Below are 23,205 nucleotides of genomic sequence, written 5' to 3'. Positions count from 1 at the left end.
CAGCCGCGCACATGGCCCCGCTGCGCCCGCCCGAGCCCGGCACGGTGCTCCCCAGCGCGGGAGGGAGGCGCGGCGGGAGCGGGGGAATAGGCGAGCCGGTGGTATTAGCTCGGCTGTGCGGCCGGACCGCGGGCTGCCCGCCCTTACGCCCGTGTGGGATGTCACCGCGCCGGGCCCGGCGCTCCCCGGTGATTTTTAGAAACAAAACGTGAAAAGTGCGAAGGGAAGAAATCGGGCTGCCGCGTGAAGGGGGAGGGGAGAGCGCAGCGAGGAAGGCGGGGAGTGTCGTAGCGGGGGGAGACAATCAAAGTCCCCGCGATCTGGTGGTCCTACTGCAGATCACACAGAATCGTTAGGGCCGGAAGGGATCTCTGGACACCATCGAGATCCAACCCGCTGCCAAGGCAGGGTCGTCTGGAGCAGGTGACACAGGCACTCCTCCAGATGGGTTTTGAAGGTCTCTAGAGAGGGGGGACTCCCCGATCTCCCTCCTCCAGTTCCACCAATCTGGTTAATTTGTCTCAGTATTCCTTGACTGCTTGGCAGCGCTGTATGTTGAGGGTCGCTGCTGCTGTTCAGGTGCGTTTCAGTCTTAAGCAACTCTTCAGGTGCCCGTTGGATCTCTCAGGGAATTTCATGGTGTTTGTAAAACAAGTGCAGAACAGAGCCCAGAGATAGTTGTGAGGGTCGCACAGTTTTAACATGTATCTCACATACCCTTCTAATTGCATTTTAAAGTGCTTTTTTAAAAGTCCCTTCTGCTTATGAAAAAAAAAAAAAATAGCAAGCGCCCCCTCAAATGCTTAAATTACAGGAAAAAACAGTTGTTAAACTAGTTCTGCAAACCTCGAGGAGAAAAATAAAGCGAATACACTGCTAACAAGGTTTGCACAGCCCCCAAATTGCATCTGGTTCTCCCCTTACCAATCACACATAGTAACTCACATAAACACTGGCAGCATGGGACTTGGTCAGCAAAGGCTTATAAATAAAGCCAAAGAAACAACAAAAACCATTTTTAGCCCTGAATCGAGACAACACATGAGGACATTTGGGACCTTGTTCCCCAGCGGTAGTGGGTCACCTACACAATGCCCTTTCTGCTCAGCACTTGGAAAAGCTTTTCCCACCCGGAGGCCATTCAGGTTTGACTGGAGGTGCAGGTGGGTCTCCACAAAAGAGGTGCTAACTTCCTTCCTAAAGGAGAAGATTTTGGCATTCAGTGTTGCACAACCGCTAAAGTAATGCAATGCAGCCTTGTCTCCTGTCGGCATCCTCCTCTTTCTGTCTTCTCTCTTTTTCCTGTCCTTAATGGTTAGACGGGTCTTGTTTTCCATGCTGTCCGTCTGTGTCTTTAATCTCATTGCCTGGGTTTTCCCACACATGGGCAGAGGAACACTGTGGCACCTCTCCACCTGTGCCGCAGAGTACCCCAGGGCTTGCAGAGAAACACAGCCTTTCAAAATAGGAATGGTTGGATGTTTCTCTGTCGACAAACAAGTGTCTACGCTTGGACAGGCACTTGAATACGTGCTTTAGAGAAAAGAGAGTTACAATGGTGAAAACTTTACATGACAACCCCACCCAGGAGCTGCATGGCACCATGCATGTGCATTCAGTAGGGAATAGTTCCCATTACTTCTGCAACTGGTTCCAGTTGGAGTACCAGTTAGAGCTGTAGACTAATACTATTTTAATTTACTTGCTTTGTCTTGATGAGTTTTTAAGACATCATGCCAGCATGAGCTGATGATTTTTTGCCTGTCCTAAAGTCAACTCCATTTTCAGTGCTTGCAGGAAGGGGGCTGGACATAGGTAGGGGTTTAGAGGGAAACTCCTAGACAGTCTTGGTTTAGCTAAGCAGGTTTAAAAATGTCAGGTGAGAGAGCTGGCCTGAGCTGCAGTCCAGGCTGGGACCAGACTCACCCTGGAAATGCTTGCCCTTTCCTCTGTGTAAAGCAACGGGCACATTCGCAGTTTTGGAAAGGTCTGGGGAGCAGGGGAAGTGAGGCTTTCCACAGTCGTGGTAGAGCCACTTCTACCAAACAGCACAGCTGAACACTTTGCTTTCTGGAGGCTTTTTCAAATGCAATGGGCAGGACTGGGAGGAAAGCAGGGCCATGATGCAGACGTTGCAATCGCAGGGGGAGATATATGCTGTGTGACAGACATCAGACAGAAGCAGGCAGCCTAATTACATTGCTGCTCTTGTGCCTCTGTGCATTCCTTTACCAGCAAAATATGCCTGGGACTGTTTCTCACGTGTGAGATGAGATGAGATGAGATGAGATGAGATGAGATGAGATGAGATGAGATGAGATGAGATGAGATGAGATGAGATGAGATGTAACTGGTGCCATGTACATGGAGATGCTCCTCAGGCAGCCCTGGAATGTCACCAACCACTGAGAGCACAGGAGAGGACAAGGCAGGGCAGGGTGGGTGGGCAGAGCAGGAGGGAAGCAGAGGGGGAAGCTTTTCCTCCCAGGTAAGGCTCCAAGTAACTTCAGTAACCATGAGAAAGGATATTTGGGCTCCTCTAGGCTGAAACACCTGCATCTCTTGGCCTCGGGTGCTCAGTGGGATACTCGAGAGCCCCGTGTCTCAGAGTACTCACTGCCCATTCTTCTCTACAGAATATTCCAGCATGGCGGGTGCCAGTCCCAACCTGGCGGGGGATGCGGTGCTCCTCCTCATCCACTGCGCTTCCTGCAGTGAGCGGGCATGTGACACGCAACCCTGCTCCCTAGGACATCCCTGACACCCCATCCCTCGCCCTCTGCTTGTGTGCACATCGGCACCGCCACCAGCAGCTTTCCAACTGCATCCGACATACATTTAACACCTTCTTGCTGCCACACCTCAATTTTATTTAGAGCAATCTCGCTCCTCTAGTCTGACTGCAGACCCATCGGTGAGAAGGAGCTCGGAGTGAAAGGGGAAACAAAGGCTGCCGGCAAGTCCCCGCCGGCTCTCTGTGATGGGCTATCATGGTACTTTTCTGTTCCTCAGAAACTACTGACTAATCGGGAGCGAATGGATTCAGCCCACTCACCGGACAAAGCAAACAATTGCTAAAATATTTGGATGAGGAACTTGTTGGACGATGCACTGGGAGGGCATGGTCCAGCTTGTGAACCTGGTGTGGTGGTGCAGCACCCGCTGCTATCTGCAAATGTGACAGCGCTCTTCAAAGCTCATAGACCTATTGATGATGCTGTTTCCCAGCTAGAGAAAAAAAATTTTGGAGACTGTAGACACACTTAGTATTCATGCAAAGCAAATCCCTGCACTGTCATACTTTAAAATCATTGACTTGTTTTTTCAGGAGTAGGATATGCTGCTGAAATATTTATTTTTACTGTTTGCCTTGTCCTTGAACTACAAGGAAAAGGAGCTGGGTTTTACCTACAGCAGTCTGGAAATACTGCTGTAAACTTTTGCAAATCATAAAGCACACAGAAATTAATCCAGCCCTAAATGTCATTACAAATCCCCATTATTTGCAGCATGGGAATAGCTACTTGCCTTTCAAAAAAAGAGATGAGACTTTACAGAAACACTAAGCAAAATTAATTTCTGGGGGAACTGAGCCCAGTGGAAGTCTTTATAGTATGAAATCATATCATTTGCAGCCATGTATTGCGCCATAAGCTGTAGATGCTTAACATAAATTGAGCATATTTAGGTATTTCCATTAGGTGCAGTTTGAGAGACAGTATGCACTGAAGGTGACATTTTTCTTTTAAAAGCCCCGGGAAAGTGGTCGGCTCACTCTGGAGTGTTACCTTCACCTTGCCATCCCCTGCGAGGAAATCGGCAGTGATAAGCCCCACTGGAATGAGCTGACAAAAGCCCATCCTGGGGTCTGTGTCAGGCTCCAGGAGCTCAGGGCCTTTCCTCACCCTCCCCGGTGGCCTCCCTCCGCTGCCAAGTTCCTCTTTATCAGCCCCACGGCTATACATCCCCACACCCGCTCCGCACGCCCGGGGCCAGCCCTATCAGCAAGTGCAGCACCGGGCAGCCCCCCCTGATAAGGCTACAAATCCCAAAGAGAGATTGAGAGGTGATAACGCCTTGCCTCGGGCCATCTCCTCGCCCAGCTAGGCTCATTCCTCCCCAGAGGGGCTGCCTTTCCCCAAACACCCAGACAGTTCACCGAGGGCTCAGTCCCACTCGGGGAAAGCCAGGTCCTCCAAACCCGAGCCGTAGGACTGTGTGCTCAGGGGTGAATGCACAGGGCGGGGAAGAGCCCTGGCGAGAGAGGACCTGGCAGGGTACAGCCATAAATGTCCGCTCGGTTGCCCGCGTGACAGCTGAAGATAAGCAGCCCTCCCTTTTCTCCCTGGCATTCGCCCCGCTGCCCTGCTCAGCCAGCCAGCGCTCTGGGAGCACTCCCTCCATCTCAGTGTTTGTGTAACTCCCAGCAGAGCGGGGCTGCGAGCTCCGCCGGGGCCCCTCTGCATCATTAGAATAATAAAACAGCACGGGAACGGGAGTTTCTCTCGTCCTTCTGGTGACAATTACTGCCATGCTCTCCACCGCTGCGCGCTCCCCCATTCCTAGCAAAGATTTTTAGAGAAGATGGTGAGTGCAGCCGGAGCTGAGCTGAGCCGAGCCTAATTCTTTTAAAGACTAATTCAGCCTGATAAGAGCGTCTGGGACAAAGCTTGCCCTGACAGCGTAATTAAAGAAGTACAAATTGTTTCTAAAACCACACGCTGGCAGAATTTTTACAATTAATGACCAGTTGTCACTGCTGGGGCTTGTCAGGGAGGAATCGCTCTCGTCTTACGCGCCCGATCTGGGTCAGCAGCCCATCCATCGCCTCTTTGAGGACTGGAAAGCGAACAGGCAGCGGCACTGCCCCAATAAGCTGTTAATGACACCGCACTCATTACCGCGGATAACAAACATCTTGTTTCTAAGCAGAATTTTTGCCAGCTCGCTTTGACTTTCTAGGCTGTGATTAAATACAGACAGAAAAATAGGGTGCTTACCTGGCCTACTTTTTTTCATTTTCCCTCTTCTCATGCATTTTTGATTGAAAAAATCTGCATGGTAAAACAAGCATCTATATGATCAGACAGAAGACTTGATGAACAAAGGACAATATTAAGTGATTTTAATGGTGCAACTTCTGAAACATTGACAAGAAAAGTAGTATGGCTAAATGATCTATTAATAAAAAGCTGCTTGCTCTGGAATCTCAAGTATACATACATATATATATATATATATATATATATATATATCTCCCAAATTCTTCTGTGTAATGAAGAAGAAAGGATAGTAAATATTTTTATTTTAAAAAAGTATGTTACCATTGTGGTATCAATCAAATGCTAGGTAATTAAAAAAATACGCTGACGTGCTCTGTCCTTTCCTTGCCCTGCTCTGCCTACATTTTTTAGCACATACACTGCATCCACTTGAAAGCGTGGTGGATCCTTGCACACAGCAGGATTTTGCAGTCTCCTGCGGGACCCACCATGTTACAATAGCGTTCAAAGCTTTATAAGCTTCATTTAGTTTCAGCAAGCCTGTTGGAGCATTGTCTGTGCTTAAAGAGGCATTTAAAACTAAAGCGAAGCTTTGAAAGCTTCAGAGACAATGACGCTGGACTCCCTAAACCCATGAGTTCACTGCACGGTTTGAAGTGATGGCATCATGTAGAAAACATGACACGCTGCTCTGAGAGCCTGGCAGTACCTAGGCACAAAAGAGGAGGGGGAGCAGAAAATCAGGGGTGCACATTGAGCTTCTACCACTGAAGGTCACTCCTGGACCAAAGGGAAGAAAAGCATTCTATATTTTTTTTCTGCCTTTGAGATTTGTACCTATGCATATTTATTCTCTTGCTCTGGAATGATTTCTAAGTCATTGCTTCTAAGCTGTTATGAATAAAAGAAAACAACAGCCAGAGCCCACACAATAAAAACAAGGGAGAATGCAGCAGCCATGCTTCCATGAGATGTTCAGCTTTTGGTCTAAGCAGTTTGCACACCCCTGGACTGTGCAAAAGGCAGCATTTAATGCAGAACTACACTACCTACAGGTTAAAGGAAAAAGCAGTAAAACAGGCATCAGTAAAACTCTGGTTTCCCAAACAGGCACTCATTTTTCAGCGTACAGCCCTGCTTGTCACCATTTATAGGCAAGGGCATTCAATCTGTATTACCACAACATTGGTAACATCTCAAGGTGAGAGGAAAAGCTCCTCTTGAATCCCAAAAATAAGCAACCACCCTACCCATGCCTCCTCGCTCAGGTGGTGAAGGTTACAGGTATTCTTGGGCTGCACTGGCATGAATTCCCCATTCCTGCTTTGTCAGGCTTCCCTGGCAAAACCCCCAGTGCTCTTGATCACCAGGGAAAATGACGAGGACAGGGAGACACCCACAAAGATTGCGATGATCCATGTAAAAACAGCACCTTGTGGATGGAGTCAGGTACAGGATGCCCGTAAGTAGATTGAAAGGATAGTCTGAAGCAAACAGGTGTAATAAATACCAGCTTTGGAAAAAAGCCATGGTGCCTGAGCAGGTTTAGAAATAAAACAGTAAAATAGGATTTCACAGCATGTCAGATGCTGTTCAGTTAATAGCTGAGCACACCTCAGCAGCATGCAGAGAGCCATGTTGTGTCTTGCAGGCTGCATTTCATTCCTAAGACCACAGTATTTCATTGGGCCACAGCTGCAGGCGAAGCTCGATGGGCTGGAAAAGGACATGGCATGAGCCATGGCAGAGTCACCACGTGCTTAATTTTCAATTTCAATAGCTGTAGAAGGTTTTAATGGGGGTAAAATGTAGTCTTATTTAACCTCAGTCCTCAGTGCAGTGGAGCCATTTTTCACTGCAATTGAAAATAATGAACATAAACTAGTTGGAGGCAGATAATGGGCATGAGAGATTTGAGCTCAAAGGGTTGAACCCTGGACAAAGTGCAAAGCAACCAGAATCAGTTTAGTACCACAGTATGTCAGAAAAAAAGCATAGCTGTTAAGAATGCAGCTCTTCCACATGTGTGCAGAGACTCTTGAGAGAGGAAGATGCACTGATGAATGACATTGAAAAAACATAGCACAAAAGTATAACATGTTTCAAAATACACCCAAATTGGAAACAGTACTGTTAGAAGCTTATGAAAACACAGTAAAGTACTGCTGTAGCTCTTTTTTTAAGGCCTGAAGTGTTACTACAACAAAAATAAACATGCTGATGAAATACAAAAGAACAGCAATGCCAAACTCCTGGAGAAGTGAATGGCGAATTTGCCAGAGCTGTGCTTCCAAAACTGGCTGTGCAGCCCAGGATCCAATGTTAATGGGTCACAGATGTTCTCCCTTTACAAAAAGAAGTTGAATGTGTTTATTTCTTTCATGGTACCGGCCAGAGGGCAGTTAGGGGAGCAATTGGAAACCTGTGAGCTGCAGTTACTTGATTGAATAATCTGTTTGAAAAAAAGATGTTGCTGTGCAAAATTATCCTCCCCCCTCCACCACCTCCCTGCCGGTTTTGACAGCACATAAGAGTTTCACTTCCATCCAAAACTGAGAGGGAAATTTAGGTAACCCAGAACAACATAATGTGCACAGTCTGTGAAGTACCAGGGATTTTTCAAGCCACAGACCTAAGGACACCGGGTTTTTTTACACACCCAAAGAATCCAGGGTTGCTGTCCAGCTCAGTGCCAGGGCTCATGATGCACACACATAGGTCAGGCTCTCCAACTGGAGCCGGGTTCCCTGCCTGCTGTGTGAGACTTGCCATGAGGAGGGATCACCTCTGGGCACGGCCTGACTTCTCAGTTCACCTGTGTGCAGAAAATTTGTGTGGCTGCAGCCACCACTTTTTCACCAAGTGCCTTCCCCCAGCACCTAGCTCCTTCCTGCTTTAGGGAAAAGCCACAGTATAACAAAAGAGAAAACAAATCTCTCCCTGAGGACAAGGGGTGCTATTACAAAGCCTTTCTGACCACCCCAAAGCATTGGCGTTTAACAGCATTCATGTCAGAGCTTCGTGTCAGGTTTTGATGTGGGATGAGGAGAAGTACTGCCTTGCACCCAGGCTGCATGGGCAGCAGTGGCGTGGGTGACAGGGTACAGTACAATTCAAACAACATGAAGAGAAGAAAACTGATGGTTCCCATACTCAACCCACAGCATGAACAGTCCTTTGTGGATACCTACCCCGCAGAACAGCAGAATCCTAGGCAGGAGCTGAGTATCTCATGGCATTTCTGCTATACAGAGTACTGAAGTCCTCTCCAGGGATCATCACCACTGAAGTCAAACATCACATGTAAATGTGGGATGCTTCTTCAGGGCTGGCAGGCATGGGTGCCCAGTTACAGACAAGCTTTTCTCCAAGGCACAGAACATCCATGAATGTCCACCTTGCTGACCTGGAACTGAGTGGTACCCACAGACAGCTCAGCCAGGGGTGGGGAGGCAATGCCTTGGCCTGGGATGGGAGCCACATGACTCCCCTCGCCTGAAATGGTCTGGTTGCTGAAGGAGTCTCTGCAGAAGCCCTTGTCTAGTGGAAGACTCCAGAACATCTTAGGGAGAAGGGAGACCCAGGCAGTCCTGGAAAGAGCTGAAAGAGTAATTTTTTTCTCTTATTCCTGTAGCCAGGAATCAGCCTAGATATTTACAACTTTCTAATCCACTTTCAAATGCTGCCTAGATAAGTGCTGGAGAAAAATCAGGTGATCTGGACATTTTGAAGACTTATTTTATTTTCCAGAGAGCAATTTTGGGCTTGTTCATTTCTTTTCACAGAACATCTGCAATTCCCTGCAACTATAATTTCTATCACTGTCTCTCAAAAATGACACTTGTACAGCCTTCTTCCAAATAATTGCAGGAACTTTCTGTTTGTTAGGGGAGCATATTTTCAATGCACAGGTCTTCACCTCACAGCACCTCTGCCCTTTTCCCTGGGATGTGCAAGCATCCAGGTGCTGTACTGACATCCCAAGGGCTGTGGTCTGGCCCTTTGCTCACCAGCTATTCTCAGTGGCATGGCACTCACAGCTGGACAGGAAGCAGTACAGCTCCAGCAGAGTTTGGATGAGAAGCCATGCACATTGTCAGCCACAGGAGCTGGATGCCTCATTTTCTGCCTGCTGTGCCAAAAATGTACTCTGCCAGGTGCCTGAAGGGCATGCAGGGTTGCTTTTCCAAACCTATGGTATATTCTGCGTGGCATTCAAATGAAATGCAACTACGGTGCTCCTCTACAGGCCTTGATAAAACATCAGACCTCTGAAAACAACACATCTGCCCTAGGAAATACATTTTCGTTATTGTAATGAATTACATTTTTATGTCCAAAATCCATTTAGTTTCCAGCAAGAAATCAGAAGATGGCTAACATGAACTATTTCCTTAGATTCTGCCATAACAGCTGTCTGACGGCTGGATAAGTGCACGAGAATACAGACTTTCTTTAGGACACTGAAGACTGCCCTACAAAGAGGTTACCAATAATAATTTGTGTTGCTATGTAAAACTGTTAGCCTTTTAGCATTCAGAACTCCAGCTTTGCTCTCAGCTCTCTGAAGCACTATTCCTTATGCTGCTGACTGCACACTTGCACTTACATGTTTTCTTATTTTTTGGCTCAGTGGAGCAAGCAGTCAGCTTTTCCCTCGTTCCTGAGGGATATCAGGTTACAACGAATGTTGTTCTGCTATTATATACTTACCCAGTGGCATATTAAAAATGCATATTTTCCATTTGATTTTTCTCCTTGCCAGAATCAGGTTTAAGGCCACTTTTCTTCTCCCACTTGCTAGGTACCGTTAACAAGCTACTAGCTTATTCCCAGATGTAGAAAGACAGGCAACAATACATGCCCTGTTTAACCCCAGCTGGGGATATAGTGCCTGCACCAGTTCATTTAAACTAAGGAAATTTACAGTGCATCCCTGCAGCTAAACTGCTTTTGAGTGTATTAACTTTTGGAGACGTAGGAGAAAGATGTACGTGTGGAGGCTGCCTGGTGATGGGCCAGCCTCCTGCAGCTGTGCGCGCTCCTGCCCTGCCAACACACGGCACACGCTCCCACCGCAGGTCCCAGAGGGTCTCAAGTCCCTGCTGGTGGGAGTCCCCTCTCCCCTGCCCCTGGACCACGTGGGAGCCAGCTGGCAAGTGAGAGGCCATGGATGAGCACTGCTGCTGAAGCTCTGGGGCACCTTGAGGGCTCTGTCACTTGCAGGTTTGTTCCGACTTTTAGACCTATTCAGTCATTAAAATTGAGCAGCAAATTCAAAATAAACACAGCCAGAAATACAGTGCTTGTTAGACCTGTGTGCTGGAGCCTGTGGTACAGGGAATTTCTTCACCCACCACTAAAATTGCTCGGTTTAGCAGTTTAATCTAAGATCCAGAAGAATAAAACCAGGAGAGAATCCCAGGGGATGGTTTGACTCCCCACAGGCATTATCCAGCCCTGCTCCAGCAGCCTGCACCACCCCACAGAGCCCCATATCTGACTCGAGGAGAAGCCCAAACACCACAGTGCCAACATCTGCCCACGTTTTTCCTTCAGATATTTCCTGCTATGGAAGAAGGGTTCATCAACCTGACGTTCCCAGGTCGAGGTACTGCAAGCAAACACATGGGGTAACCCCAGTACCTCGTTCTCAGTCTCCAAGCTCTTAATGTCCAGAAGAACATATGTGTGCACTCATCAGTATGATAAAAAATCCCAAAACCTTACCAACTGACTTTTTTCCTGATTCACAATTAGGTTGAAGACTTTGAATAATTAAGTAGAACTGATGCTAAGGATATTGTTTTACAGATATTCTAGAAACTGGTAGCATAAGAATCTCAAGAGGCAATTTAATCACTATCATGATTCCCTGAAACACCAAAAGGAGGGATGCAACTGTTTTTCCTACAGCAAAAAAAAAAGGTGAAAGGTTCAGCCTAAAAATAGGTTTGTGGTCTAATAATTGCCATGTGTAAAGAGCATGAACTAGGGGCTTACACAGACAGAGAGGGACAGTAAATCATACAGATGTAAAAGCATGTTACCACTCAAGCTAGAAATACTCCTTAAAGAAATTACATTGTCTGTTGTCCTATTTTATTTGCTCTTAATTGAGCATATCAAGAAACAGATCACTACTCAATGTAGACTTCTGATTTGGTGCCTCACTGCTTGGACTTGTCTGTGGCCATACAATTATGGATGATCAAAATCAATTAAATGCATTCACTAAGTAATCACCTTGGCAACAGAAAAAAAAACAAAACAAAACACCAAAATAAAAGGCACAGGAGAAAATGTTTTGAAGTTATTTATATATTTATTTTCTAATATGACATACAGTAGCAAGGAGGACAGGTTGATATTTCTAAAAGGTCAATTTTTTTTGTGCAAGTAACCAGAAAAACATGAAGTAAAAAGCCAGAATCTTATATTCACCACAATTCATAGTCCTAAGAATCAGAGGTTAGGAGTTTGTATGGACAGTCTAACTCCATCCACAAAAGAACCCATCTAGGTTTTATACCAACTCATCGGTCTTCAGCTGGAGAGCTAGGCTATCTTCCTTAGCATTATCCAAATCTAAGCATCCAATTCTAGCCATTTGGGAAAAATTCAAAAGATTTTCTTTATTATATCTAGCATGACAAGCACATGAAAACAGAGGATGCTTGATGTAACTTTCTCAAGGAAAAGAATGCTAACTCACCTCTAAGTCTCCTGGGAAACACTCCCATTCCAATCAAGAAATCATGGGGAAAAGCATAATGGATTAAACTTGAAATCTGGTTTATTTCAATTTCTGCTTTAAGTAGCTGAAGGTTATGCATCCATCTTTCAAAAATATTAAATGTGGATGAGATTTGGTGATGGGCCAGCCTCCAAGCAGATTCCTCAAACTGGAAAAGGACATGAGACTATTGTCAGCTCCAAAAACATTTATTCTGACAAAAAAAAAATCTACTGCTGTTGAGACCTCAAATCCTGTCCAATGTATTTTAGGCTCTAGAAACAGTAGTAAGCAAAATTACATTCATCTAGTTTGCATATTCCTGCTGTATTCAGAACCAGGCTCAATTGCTCCTGCAGTAAAGGATGATTTACAATCCTGCTGACCTTAACAACAGAAAAATGGGGGAAAAAACCTCACAAAATCTCCCTTATCTATTTCAATCCATTTAGCAGGGAAAAACCTGAGACTAACTTTCACAGATTTTTAGGCTCCCAGTGATTTCAGTAGAACTTGGTCTCCTGAAAAACTCTGAAGAGATACAGATGCCCAAATGCCTCATGTGGCATTTAGCACAGCTGTACTCAAAAACCCCAGGGATGTCCAGGCAGACGTTGAAAAACACTCAGTAACCTGCCTGGGGGTCAGGAGCAAAAGATGCTGTATTGTGCTTAAAGCATGCCAGGTAAACTTCAGTTGAGAAGCTGTGGGGTAAGATCATTCCCTAAGTTTTCAGGTAAGACAGAGGTATAAGTGAAATGTAATTAATTTCAAGAAAAAAAATAAGCAAGACTTGTTTATGGTGCTCATGGGAAGATATGTTCAGGCTGGTCCCTTCCATTGGCAAGGCTGCAATGCAACTGTACTTTAAGTGGCATTTGACTGAAGCACATTTTCCACAAAAGCTATTCAGTCTTGAAGCCACCTGATGCTGCAGAGAGGCTACTTTTCCCCACAGCGAGCTAAAGCTAAAGCTGCCTCTTGTGTCTTGTTTTGACACTGACAGCTGTTTCTGCAGCGAGACATTACAACACATGCAGAGTTCAGGACTTGTTTGCAGAGTCTCTGCCGTGACTGATCTCTGAGCAATCACAAGTTTTCCTCAAAAGAAGCTCCACACTGTACCACAGATCACTGGGTTCTGCCTTGGCATCCAGTGCTCTGGGTGAAAGGCAACTTTAGGCTGAGCTGTAAAAACAAGTCACCCATAAAAGGGAAAGATGAGAAGTTCGACATCCAGCAGCATCCTGCGCCACACAACCTCCCAGACCTGCTGCAGAGAGCACTTTAGCAAAGTAATTCTGTTTTCATAAAAATCAGGTGCAATTCAAGAAGCTTTAGCCAGAAGGTTAAGATAGAAGCCACATGCCAAGGAATTCTGGAGCACAAACGTCACTGATTTTTATCTCTGAAGCAAAAAGTAATGATCTAAACTCAAAAGGCAGAAAAGAGTGGAAGAAGGAAATTGCAGGGGTGAAACCTTGAGCACACTTGGTGGAGGTGCATGGAGATAAGAATCCCGATTCCCTAGAGGCAAACAGGGTTCAAGCAAAAAGGGAATTTTACTGAGCAGTGGATGCCTATAAAGGAAATTATTTTCCTCCTTTTCATCGACAGAAAGACTGTTCCAGTGACAGTTACCATGGAAACCAATTTTGAGACTAACAAGAAAGCATTTATGGTACAGAGCTTATTTTAAAGGATGGTGAACCATCAGCAGCCCATTCCCTTAACTGAACTGATAACCTGACCAGATGACCCACAGAACTAAAACAGCACATTTTAAAGTGGCATGGAATGGCAGTGCTAAATGGAACAGACACAGCTTCCTGTTGCTGTGCTTTTATGACCTTCAAAGCTATGGATATGGGGCTCAAAAGCTTCTCCCAGGACACAGCTTTAGACAAGCTGACTGGCACCCCATCTCTCAGTATGCAAAAGCCAGAGACAGGTGAGCACCTCTGCTCAAGTTACTTCATTCAGGCTGTCATTTTCTTGTCTGTTATCCAGTTCTACTAGGAAGGAGGTGATTTTTTTCCCCAGCAGACTGAAAACCCAGGTGTCAAATGCAAAGGCAAACGGGATTGGCACAATCTAGGAAGGCAGCACTTTACAGCCACAGATTTTGCTTATTCCTGTGGCTGCCATACAGACCGGGCAAACTGAGAAATGCCTGCTACCCAGGGTAGTGGAGGGAGGAGGGACCCCTAGGGTCTGTCTCAACATCATGTTAAAATGTTACCTTCAGAGTAGAAGTCAGAAGGCTTTTTTCTTCCACTCATCTTCAGTCTTTGGTCTGCTTTGCATTTACTTTTTATTTTACTTTTATTGCTTCTCCTTGAGCTATGAAGGCTGGCCATAGACTTGAAAAGAGAAATAAATGAACATGAGCTCTAAAATAATGGGAATAAGGTTCTACTGGCACTGCCACAAATATTTTTCTTGCAAGGCTATCAAGAGCTTTCCAGCTTCCCAGATAGGAGGCTGTTCTCTGCACACAAGCAGCCAAGGAGCAGTATCTCTGCTCACAGCCACCCGCAGCACTGGAGAACCACCTCGCTGCCCCAACTCCCAGGCCAGCCTGTAACGCTCAAGCCCAAGATAAGATGACACCTGTCAGGTGGAGAAAAGAGGCAAACCCCAGGCTTGATGAGAAAATACATTCACTAATCACATCTAGATGCCTTTTGAAGCACTCAGAAATCAAGCAAGCCGTAAGGACTTTATTGCAGAAATGTTTCTTTTTCAAGAAGACAAACTTCTGAGCAGAATTATTCTCCACTGGCTTCTTGTCAAACTATCTTTAATTTTGGTCAAAGGTGTCCCACTATCGCTGCTGTTGTTTGTACAAGTGGTGACAGAACTGTGCAATGGTGTATGAAACTGAAGCCTCTGAAATACATTACTTTGAAAAAAATTACATGATAAAACAGCTTAACATCAAAGGGTTTCTTTCAGTAACTGCATAGTACACCTGCAAGCCTGGTCCTCTGAATTTTTTTTATTTAACTGTAAATCATTGCTTACACTATTGCATACTAGTTTATGATGCAAACCTATACTAGAGTATGAGTACTCACCACTCACTTGCCAAGATAAGGATTTGTTAGGGTAAATCTGTCAAAAATAAAGCTGTCTAGAAGAGCAGAGAGGGGAGCTGCTGTCAAAGGTGGATCTAAGCATAGATCTTACTTGTGCTTTTTAAGCAGTGAACCCTCCTCCCTCCCACCATAATTCAGGATGGAGATATAGTAGGCAAAAACAGTAACAGTAAAAAGCAAAAAAAAAAACTTTGCAAAACCTCTTTGCTATTGTTTTTCTATCTGCTCCCTATCCAAAGCTGAATGATGCAGCTGGTGAGTTGGTACAGGAAATCAAATCGGGAATCAATGCTTTTCATTTATGGTTTTCTGATTTCAAGTTGGTTCAAATCAGAGGTCTGACAATGCCCACTCTGCTGGCTCAAGACTGACACGGCAAAAGTCTAACAAGAACCAAGAAAGTTGACATTAAATACCCTTTTTTCATTTCCACATGTTCCTATCCAGTTATCAGCCAAATCTGCATATCAGTAAAGACTATTTAACAGAAAATTCTCTCGGTTCTCTAACTAGCCTAAGCATTAAAGAAAAAATAATGAAAACACACAACCCCAAAATGCAGGTTTTAGATCATGCCTACTTGAAAGAGTGAGGACATATTTCCTACCCAGACATTCTCCTAGGTTTGTACAATCTTCTAATGATTTAAACAGTTTATGACAAGGAAAAGGCTCCTAGACTTTTTTTTTTTGTTGAATAAAAATACAGCCTCAACAATGTGATATCCAATTTTGAACATAATATTTTAAATTGAAGTTTTGATTGTGCATCTATTTTCATTTTTCACCACCTCCAATCTAAGGTCATTTCTATAAACTGCTTAACATGAAAGTACCAGAAAAAGTTGATGGATTACAAAGATGGATTTGAAGCTGCTTTGTTCAATGTTTTGTTTGAAAAAAAATTACTCATTCACTGAACCTCTGGATGGTAGTTACACCAAAAATGGACCATACTGTCCAGGCTTCCTGCCTTTCACCAGATAATAGAGACTGGTGTTCTGGAGCACTTGGTATAAATTTCTTCAGTATTATTTTTTACATATCCTTTTCAGACAGGTACAGCATCAGTGGCCACAAGAATAACAAATAGGTCTGCTGCAGAGCCTTGATCTTTTAATCACTGATCTCAGGAGGTGACTCTTTAAAACATAGGGAAGAGAATATTGACTAGAATATATTTCAGGAGGAGAAAAAAGCTCACAGAAGAATACAGTTTATTATGATGATTAATTGATGTCCATGCAAAAAAATTAATCAAAGCATTTCTGCCACTGGAAGTATGTCCTTCACCAAGTACAGCGTAACAAGGAAAAAAAATCTGATTCAATAGATAATTAATTTTTCTGAGAAACTGAAAACAAAGTATGAAAATTTGACTTTTATCTTCCTTGAAAAATCCTCAAGAATGCTAGGATCAGCCAGAGGCATTATTTTGCATGGCTAGTAATGATAATGCAAGAATGCATGTGATTGACTTTCTTAACTCTCCTTTTTTTCTTAGCAGGAAGGGAAAGAAAAGTGAGTGATCATTTTTCCCACTGTAGACTGCAAAAATGAGAAAAAAAAAAAATAATTTTGCATCTCAACATAAAAATCCCATCTCCAGAATGCCAGTGAGGTGCAGCCTGAAGGAAGGTGATATGATCAAAGGTGTCAAGGGAAAGAGGGGGATCCCTGTAAGACATGGTTTCAGTATACAGATGGTAACTCAGGCTCTTTTCAATACAAACACAACTTCTTCCATCACTAGCTTTCTCTAGAAGTCATAATTTTAAACAGCTTTTCCTTTTGAGCTTCAGCAGCAGCACAGCTGAAGTTCATCATCTCACCTGAAACAAGGTGCCCCTTGGACAGGCTACAGGATTTACTTTAGCACTGGGTTGCCAGATCAGTAAGGTTTTTTTGGAACAAAAAGATGGAGTGTATTTTAAAATTAAGTTTTTCATATGGAAAGGCTCATAGTTTCTCAGAATAACTTGGGTTTTCATCAAATACTAGAAACAGAAAATTGCACAGCAGGTTTTGCTTAAAAACTGTTCTTTATAAATACCTCAGCAGGACCTTTTTTTTCTAAGGAAAATTTTTCTAACTAGGTTAAGTACAACCACCACTTATCATAAAAACTGTTCATTCATTTGTGAGGTGTTATAAAAGAGTCTGAAGTGACGCTGAGGATTTCAGTGGTGCTTGTGGTGGTGTTCACAGATATTTTTGCTCCCTGGTCTTCTTGACATGCAACCTTTTGTGCATAGAGTTTAAAGAGACAAGTCTAACACAGAGAGAGATGCTTCCCTTCCCATATGCCTGTGCACTGGAAGGTGTGTGTGCTGACAGCAGTGTCAGCAGGAGGAGGAGTAAGACAGACAACCATCTGCACAGACTGCAGTGCTTTGCTTGTTCAGCCTACGTGGTTGCTACAAGCAGATCTAAAAGGGAAATTACAGTGGAGGGGTGGAAAATGCAAATGGGACAAGGAGAAAAAGAAGCTGAAGAGAAAGGCTATCCTTGTTGTGAATGCAGACTCCTTATGCACAAGAACATTTATACAGGACCCGTGTAATAGTTAACTGCTGCCATCAGGGAAGAACCCAATCATGTGTGTGACACCGAGGATTAGTCGAGGACTTTGCTTGTTGAAGTCACCTGTTCCTTCCCACTGAAAGGATGCACACATCATCCCATCTCAGCCCCAGCAATGCTGCCAGACCCTCACATAATATTCCATCACCATCTTTGACATCTTTCCTTCCTCCTCCCACCCTCAACATGCTCTACTCCTTCTCAGGTCCCAAAAGTGGTAGGTGGGAAAGGGAAAGTCTGTATTTATCAGGCAGGCAGCCAAACAGAACAGATAAATTGTGAGCTTGTACCAGGGCCCCTCAGAGTAAACTTAGCTGAAATCACTGGGTAATTTAAGAACAGTGGGAGGGAAAATAAGATAAATGACAGAAAAATGTGATCATACAAACCTCACCTCTAAAAGAAACAAAGTGAAGATAAACACCATCCAGATCACCTGACTGGTGGAAATACGCCTGGGTGACAGAAGGACTCTCTAAGGAGCTCTTGTATTGAAGTTCTTAGTCACCATCACAAACTGGGTTTCTTTGCCCCTCATTCTCCCAAGAAGTTTCAGTTCCACCTCTGTCACATGATAACAGCATCACTTTGCCATCTGCGTCAGAGCCTGGATTTTCCCTTCTAAAACACCCCCCAACAGCAATGACATTTTACATGATGCATTAATGAAAGGCTTAGCACCTGACTTGTGTCAAAGCCTAAACCTCTGTGATTGTTAACATTTAACACTCTGCAAGTACCATAAAGGGAGTCCTAGAGTTGATGCTTGGTGTTGTACAGAGCATGTGGATGGCAAGTTAAAAGAAAAGGAAGAATGGGATGTTTCACGGCAGATATAATCAGCAACTTTCTTTCAATAAGTAACATTTCCTAGCAGACCAGGTAGACATAAATATTTTTTCCTGCATCTATAATGCTTCTCAGTGGTCAATCATCATCAATCAACATCAGTCCCAAAGAGCAGGTCTATCCAACACCTCAGCCTAGTACTGTAAAGATCAACTCCTTGAGATTTTGAAAAGCTGTTCCTGGTACTGTTCAGAGCTACAGACTCTGCTAAAAACAGCTTTGATTTTCACCCATTGCACTAGTAACTGTTTTCTGTAGTAAGGGCTTGACCTCCTGACTTAGCTGTAACAGTTGAAAACATTTACCTTATGTGGGCAAAAAACCGTAGAGGGCACAAGAAAGAAAGAGAGAGAAAAGAGGAAGACATATACATAAAAAAGCTGTGACATAACCACAAGAATAACAGTAGAAGTAAGCACTTAAAAGTCCATTGTTTTCTTGTTAGATTCTTTAGAAATATTTCAGATTATATCTGGAGAAAATAACAAATTGGGACAAAAAACCAGCTTGAGTATTTTCAATTTTGCTATAGGCCAACAGCAAAAAAATTCTCAGAAAAATATTAACTGTTAGTGACTTTTAACTCAGCAGATGACAAAAGTCCCAGCTTCTCCTAAAAACTGAACACACATCTCAAACCACACAATCCTACATTGTTTCATATTGTGGGATTTAGCAGTCCACTGCATATCTTTTTAAGAGGAAAAGCTTCCAAAAGTGAGCAGATGCAGCAGGCTCAAAGTATCTTGGAATATACAAGATACACAAATTGTGTCTTTCTCTCTCAGAAAGGATCTGGCTTTGGTTTTACTGGTGAAATTCACCTGTGCTAAAAATCCAGAATCACAAAAAGATAACACAAAATAAATCCATTCTACTAGAGGAGTAAGAATGAGTTTCTGGTAACACATCCCCTCTTCCGCTCCTCTCTGGCTGACAAATTTCTGTTCTGACTGTTCTAAAATTGTGTCCTTACAGAAGCAGAGATATTCTCCCTCTAGGTTTGCTAACCATCACCAGGAGACAGAACAGAAAATAAAGTGCATTGGTATGTCTATGTCTGTTCTGTACCTGTAAAACAAACCCAAACCAGAAAATTACATTGCTAGAAATTCCCTACAACTGAACTACCTAAGTTTTGTGTCCGAAGCATAATGGCCATGTTTGACATTTTTAAAGCCAGCTCATTCTGGCTGACTGTATTATCTCTGGGAAAATTGACCTCAAGTACAGTTAAGTGGTATTTATTATATTTAAAGGTTTTATTACAGTCCACAACGCTTCTACCCTACAGACAGGAAGCCACAATATTGCAGCTAAAGTTACATAGCTGGTCATCTTTGTTTCCCTCTTGAATTTGGAAAGTGGCCAAAGCAGTGAAGTCAGTAAGAAACCCTCATCCCCAAAGGTACCACAGCAAGTCTTGGTGCATGAGCTGCTATGGACCGTAACTTACCCGAGGCCACTTGACAAGTAGGTCAGCCACATCAAAGTGATTCTAACAGGCAAAAAACACCTGTTAGTTAATGTGGTCAATGCTCCTTCATACAAACAATCCTGTTGAGTAGTCATTGTCACCTCTACTGTATGGCAGTTACGGGCTCTTGAACACAGATGTGCCAAGAAGCTTCTCGCACCTGTTAAGTGGTACAGAACAGTCACAGAAGAATCCAAACGTTTAGCAAAACCAAAAAAAAAGACTCACATGAGAGATATCTCCTACAAAGAACTAAAAAGATTGTCTCTGCTGTTCCACAGCACAAAATCCAAGAGCAATCCAACCACCCAAGCTGAGGTGCATCGGTAGTTTAGTTTGGCAGCAGCAGGAAGCTTTGCTGCACAGCACCCCCTTCCTGGGGCAAAAGGCAGGCCTGGTAAGGAACACTCCAACGCTGAACTCAGCTCAGTGCCACCTATTTCACTTACGCCTTTACCAGTCAGCAGCTGTACTCAAGTGTTCAATATTGCACATATTAGGAATAAAGTCCTTCCAAACATATAAAAGGAAACATCTCCATCGCAATTTTAAGCATAATGACATTTTCCTGTGTGCCAGGCATCCCATATATTTTCCTTAGGCAACGGATAGCTTGCTACTCGATGAGAGGAAAATCTTCCACCCGCTATCTTCCCAGGAACTCTGCTGTCTTCGCAGACATGAGATGACAATAGCCAGGGGCATATCTGAAATCCTTGGATTTTAACATGTGCTGAACTGCTAGGAAACTTTTTAATTGGAAAGGTCACAGGAGACAGATTTCTGGGCACATCTCCAGCTAAATGCCACCTTTTCAGCAATGCTCTCTCATCAGAAGTTACATGAATGGCAGACAGACACTTTTCAGTGTCTTGCAGCAGGCCCACCTGCCTCCTAAAGGTAAAGCTTAAATCCTCCAGAGCCGTAGAGCAGAAATGCCATCTTGCAATCCACAGCTGTGGAAGGTGAACATAAATCTCCAATGCCCATTTCTCTTGCTGTAGCCATACACTGATCAGAACTAGAAATCAGAAGCTGATACAAAGTGAGATGCTCCAGAAATTTCACCAAACACAAAATGAGGCACTCATAATCTGTTACTATTTTGGCTGGCTGCGCTTTTAACCTGAAATTGAAAAACATGCATAAACTCAAAAATGCTGGTTTTAACCGTAAATTGAATTCACTCTCTTATCCCAGATAAACATCCTAAATCTTGGTGAACAGTGGTGTGAAGGGATAGGTGCTCTTTGATCCTTCTTCTATGCAGATAGACTCTCGACCAGATCAGCTTTCTCAGTGTCAAATCCAATATATTTTCTGGAACAGATTCAGCTCTGTTGAACTAGTATTTTCCAACAACAAATATAATTTTTCACTAAGCTTACAGGCAGTTCTAGCAACACAATAAAAAAATTACCTGAAACCAGACCTTAGCCTTTCTACTCACCTCCTTACTGTCACACTGTCTTCTATTAATGGATTATGCCTCTTTTCTATTTCATTGGTGTGATGAGATAAAAATTCATCCTACTTCACATTGTTGCCTGTTATTCCCACTCAGCATGTTTAAACATAAATCCCTGGAGCTTCTACATCTTAGCACTTACTACTCCCAGTTAAGCAAAGGAAGAGTTAAATCCAGTCTCAAGATTCTGTAATAATTATTTCCTATAAACTCTGTCCATTCTGTCTCAGAGAAGAAACCAAGACATTTCCTATCTACAGAGTACAAGAAAAAAACTGCAACATATATTTTTAGTATTTTATTAACCTTAACAAATACAGCAAATTAAAGGGTGGTCACTTGTTTGGAGAAGATTCACATTTTAATGGCACCTATGAATATTTAACAAACTATGTACAACTGTGTCAGCCATCAACAACACTAGTCAATGTAATCCAAATCTTCTGGGATTCCAAAACCTTTATCTATTCTGCTCTCTTCAAATCCAAACTTACGCTTGGCCCAGGATTTTATTGAAAAGATGTTATCTGTAAACAGAAGGAAAAACATCCATTTTGACTATTTTGTGAGGAAAGCATGAATTATAGTCTTGGCTACAACAAAATTCTTCCATTTGCAACATCTCTTGTTCGCATGAAAAAGGTACACAGTGGGGAACATCATTACTAAGTAGATTTAGAAAAGAAAACACAAGGCTTTTGTTAATAACATCCAAAAAAGAGGAAATAATTTACTTAGCACTGAATAAAAATATGTTATCTTTATCTTGCTCCTCTTTTGCAAGGAGACTGAAAGCTACAATTACAGTGTTAGCCTGCTATAGTGATGAGGTAAGTGTGAACATGCATAGTAAGTATTTTATAGGTCCTTCTTCAACTAGACACCTACTATTTGACTGTCTACAGCTATAAAAACTGGATTTAAATTAACTGTAAGGTCCTTTCTAGTCCTAAGTGTTTGTTCAGACACTGTGTTTTTTGAGTTTTTAAAAAAGACATTCAAGAAGCTTTATTTTAGTCAACACTTCTCTTTTAGCATCACATTACTTTAACATATACACTTTGTTCAACTTAATATAATTTTTCACTGCAGCATTTACTGAAACTCATTACATCATTTTTAACACCCATAAATTGCAGTATTCCTTAAGAGAGGAAGTGTTCCTTGTCTCTGCACAGCTTAGAGATATTTTTCTTTTCTTTAACCATCACACATTTCGTTTTAAAACTGTCTCTTCAAAAGAAAAATATGCTGCAGCATATAACCAAATTGTCTCATTAAATAGCAAAGTACTTTCTACAGGCTGAGACACAGTTCCTTTACTTCACTCAAGGCCTTGAGAACAGCCTGTCATCAACAGCAGAAAGCCCCGACAACTCCCAGAAGTTGCTTTTTAAATACATAATTTTATTTCCCCATATGCAGTAAACAACCCAGATATAAACTAATAGTCCAAAGACTAAGACAATGATATCCTGCTGCACTTGGCACAACCAATGATAGCAAGTAGTCCATCAGTAGGAGATCTCTTCCAGACAAATAATTATAAACAATATTCTAAATAATTTTAAAAAAACCCATAAGGACACATAAATTGCTTGCTTTGAAAAATGGGAATGAATACAGCAAAGCTAATCAACAACATAAAATTGAGTTAAACTTCCATAGGAATATCATCGTAGTAACATTACTAAAAATTATGCATCATTTTACTGTACGATTTTACTATTATCATTTTACCACAAAACATTCTAGTCTTTAGAAAGAAATGAACATTCAGAATAGAATTAAACTCTCTGAATACCTGGGCATCACCATTTCCAGTCTCTATTGCTTTCCTGATCTTAAGAGATTTTGACTCATCCAAGGAAACAAGTTGCAAAATTTAACACAGTGTACAAGACAGCACCAGAAGGACAAATCTGTTATGGCATATGAAGTGCATTCAGTAACTAAATTGAGAAGATGTATTCTTTTTGTTGAATCATA

At 42.9% G+C, this 23,205-nt stretch overlaps 2 protein-coding genes across 12 annotated transcripts in view; both read right to left on the bottom strand.

Annotated features, from left to right (window-relative positions):
• Positions 1 to 3,914, bottom strand: part of TMEM131L (transmembrane 131 like) — an 83,520-nt gene extending 79,606 nt beyond the window's left edge. For 3 of the 10 annotated variants that reach the window (XM_033513504.1, XM_033513508.1, XM_033513507.1), the window contains exon 1: positions 3,789 to 3,896. In XM_033513504.1, the coding sequence (XP_033369395.1) occupies positions 3,789 to 3,860 (72 nt within the window). In that variant the 5' untranslated portion in view covers positions 3,861 to 3,896. Of the gene's footprint in view, positions 1 to 3,788 lie in introns of all 10 variants that reach the window. The other 7 variants (XR_004496890.1, XR_004496891.1, XR_004496892.1 and 4 more) reach the window with 6 other exon arrangements.
• Positions 3,915 to 21,499: 17,585 nt separating this feature from the next.
• The window catches only part of MND1 (meiotic nuclear divisions 1), a 40,681-nt gene continuing 38,975 nt past the window's right edge, over positions 21,500 to 23,205 (bottom strand). For both annotated transcript variants that reach the window (XM_015625672.1, XM_015625671.3), the window contains exon 8: positions 21,500 to 21,743. In XM_015625672.1, the coding sequence (XP_015481158.1) occupies positions 21,637 to 21,743 (107 nt within the window). In that variant the 3' untranslated portion in view covers positions 21,500 to 21,636. The remainder of the gene's footprint in view (positions 21,744 to 23,205) is intronic.

Source organism: Parus major, chromosome 4 (genome assembly GCF_001522545.3).
Source record: "Parus major isolate Abel chromosome 4, Parus_major1.1, whole genome shotgun sequence".
Taxonomy (NCBI): domain Eukaryota; kingdom Metazoa; phylum Chordata; class Aves; order Passeriformes; family Paridae; genus Parus; species Parus major.
Note: the sequence above shows the minus strand (reverse complement) of the source record. Positions and strands in the feature narration are given on the sequence as shown.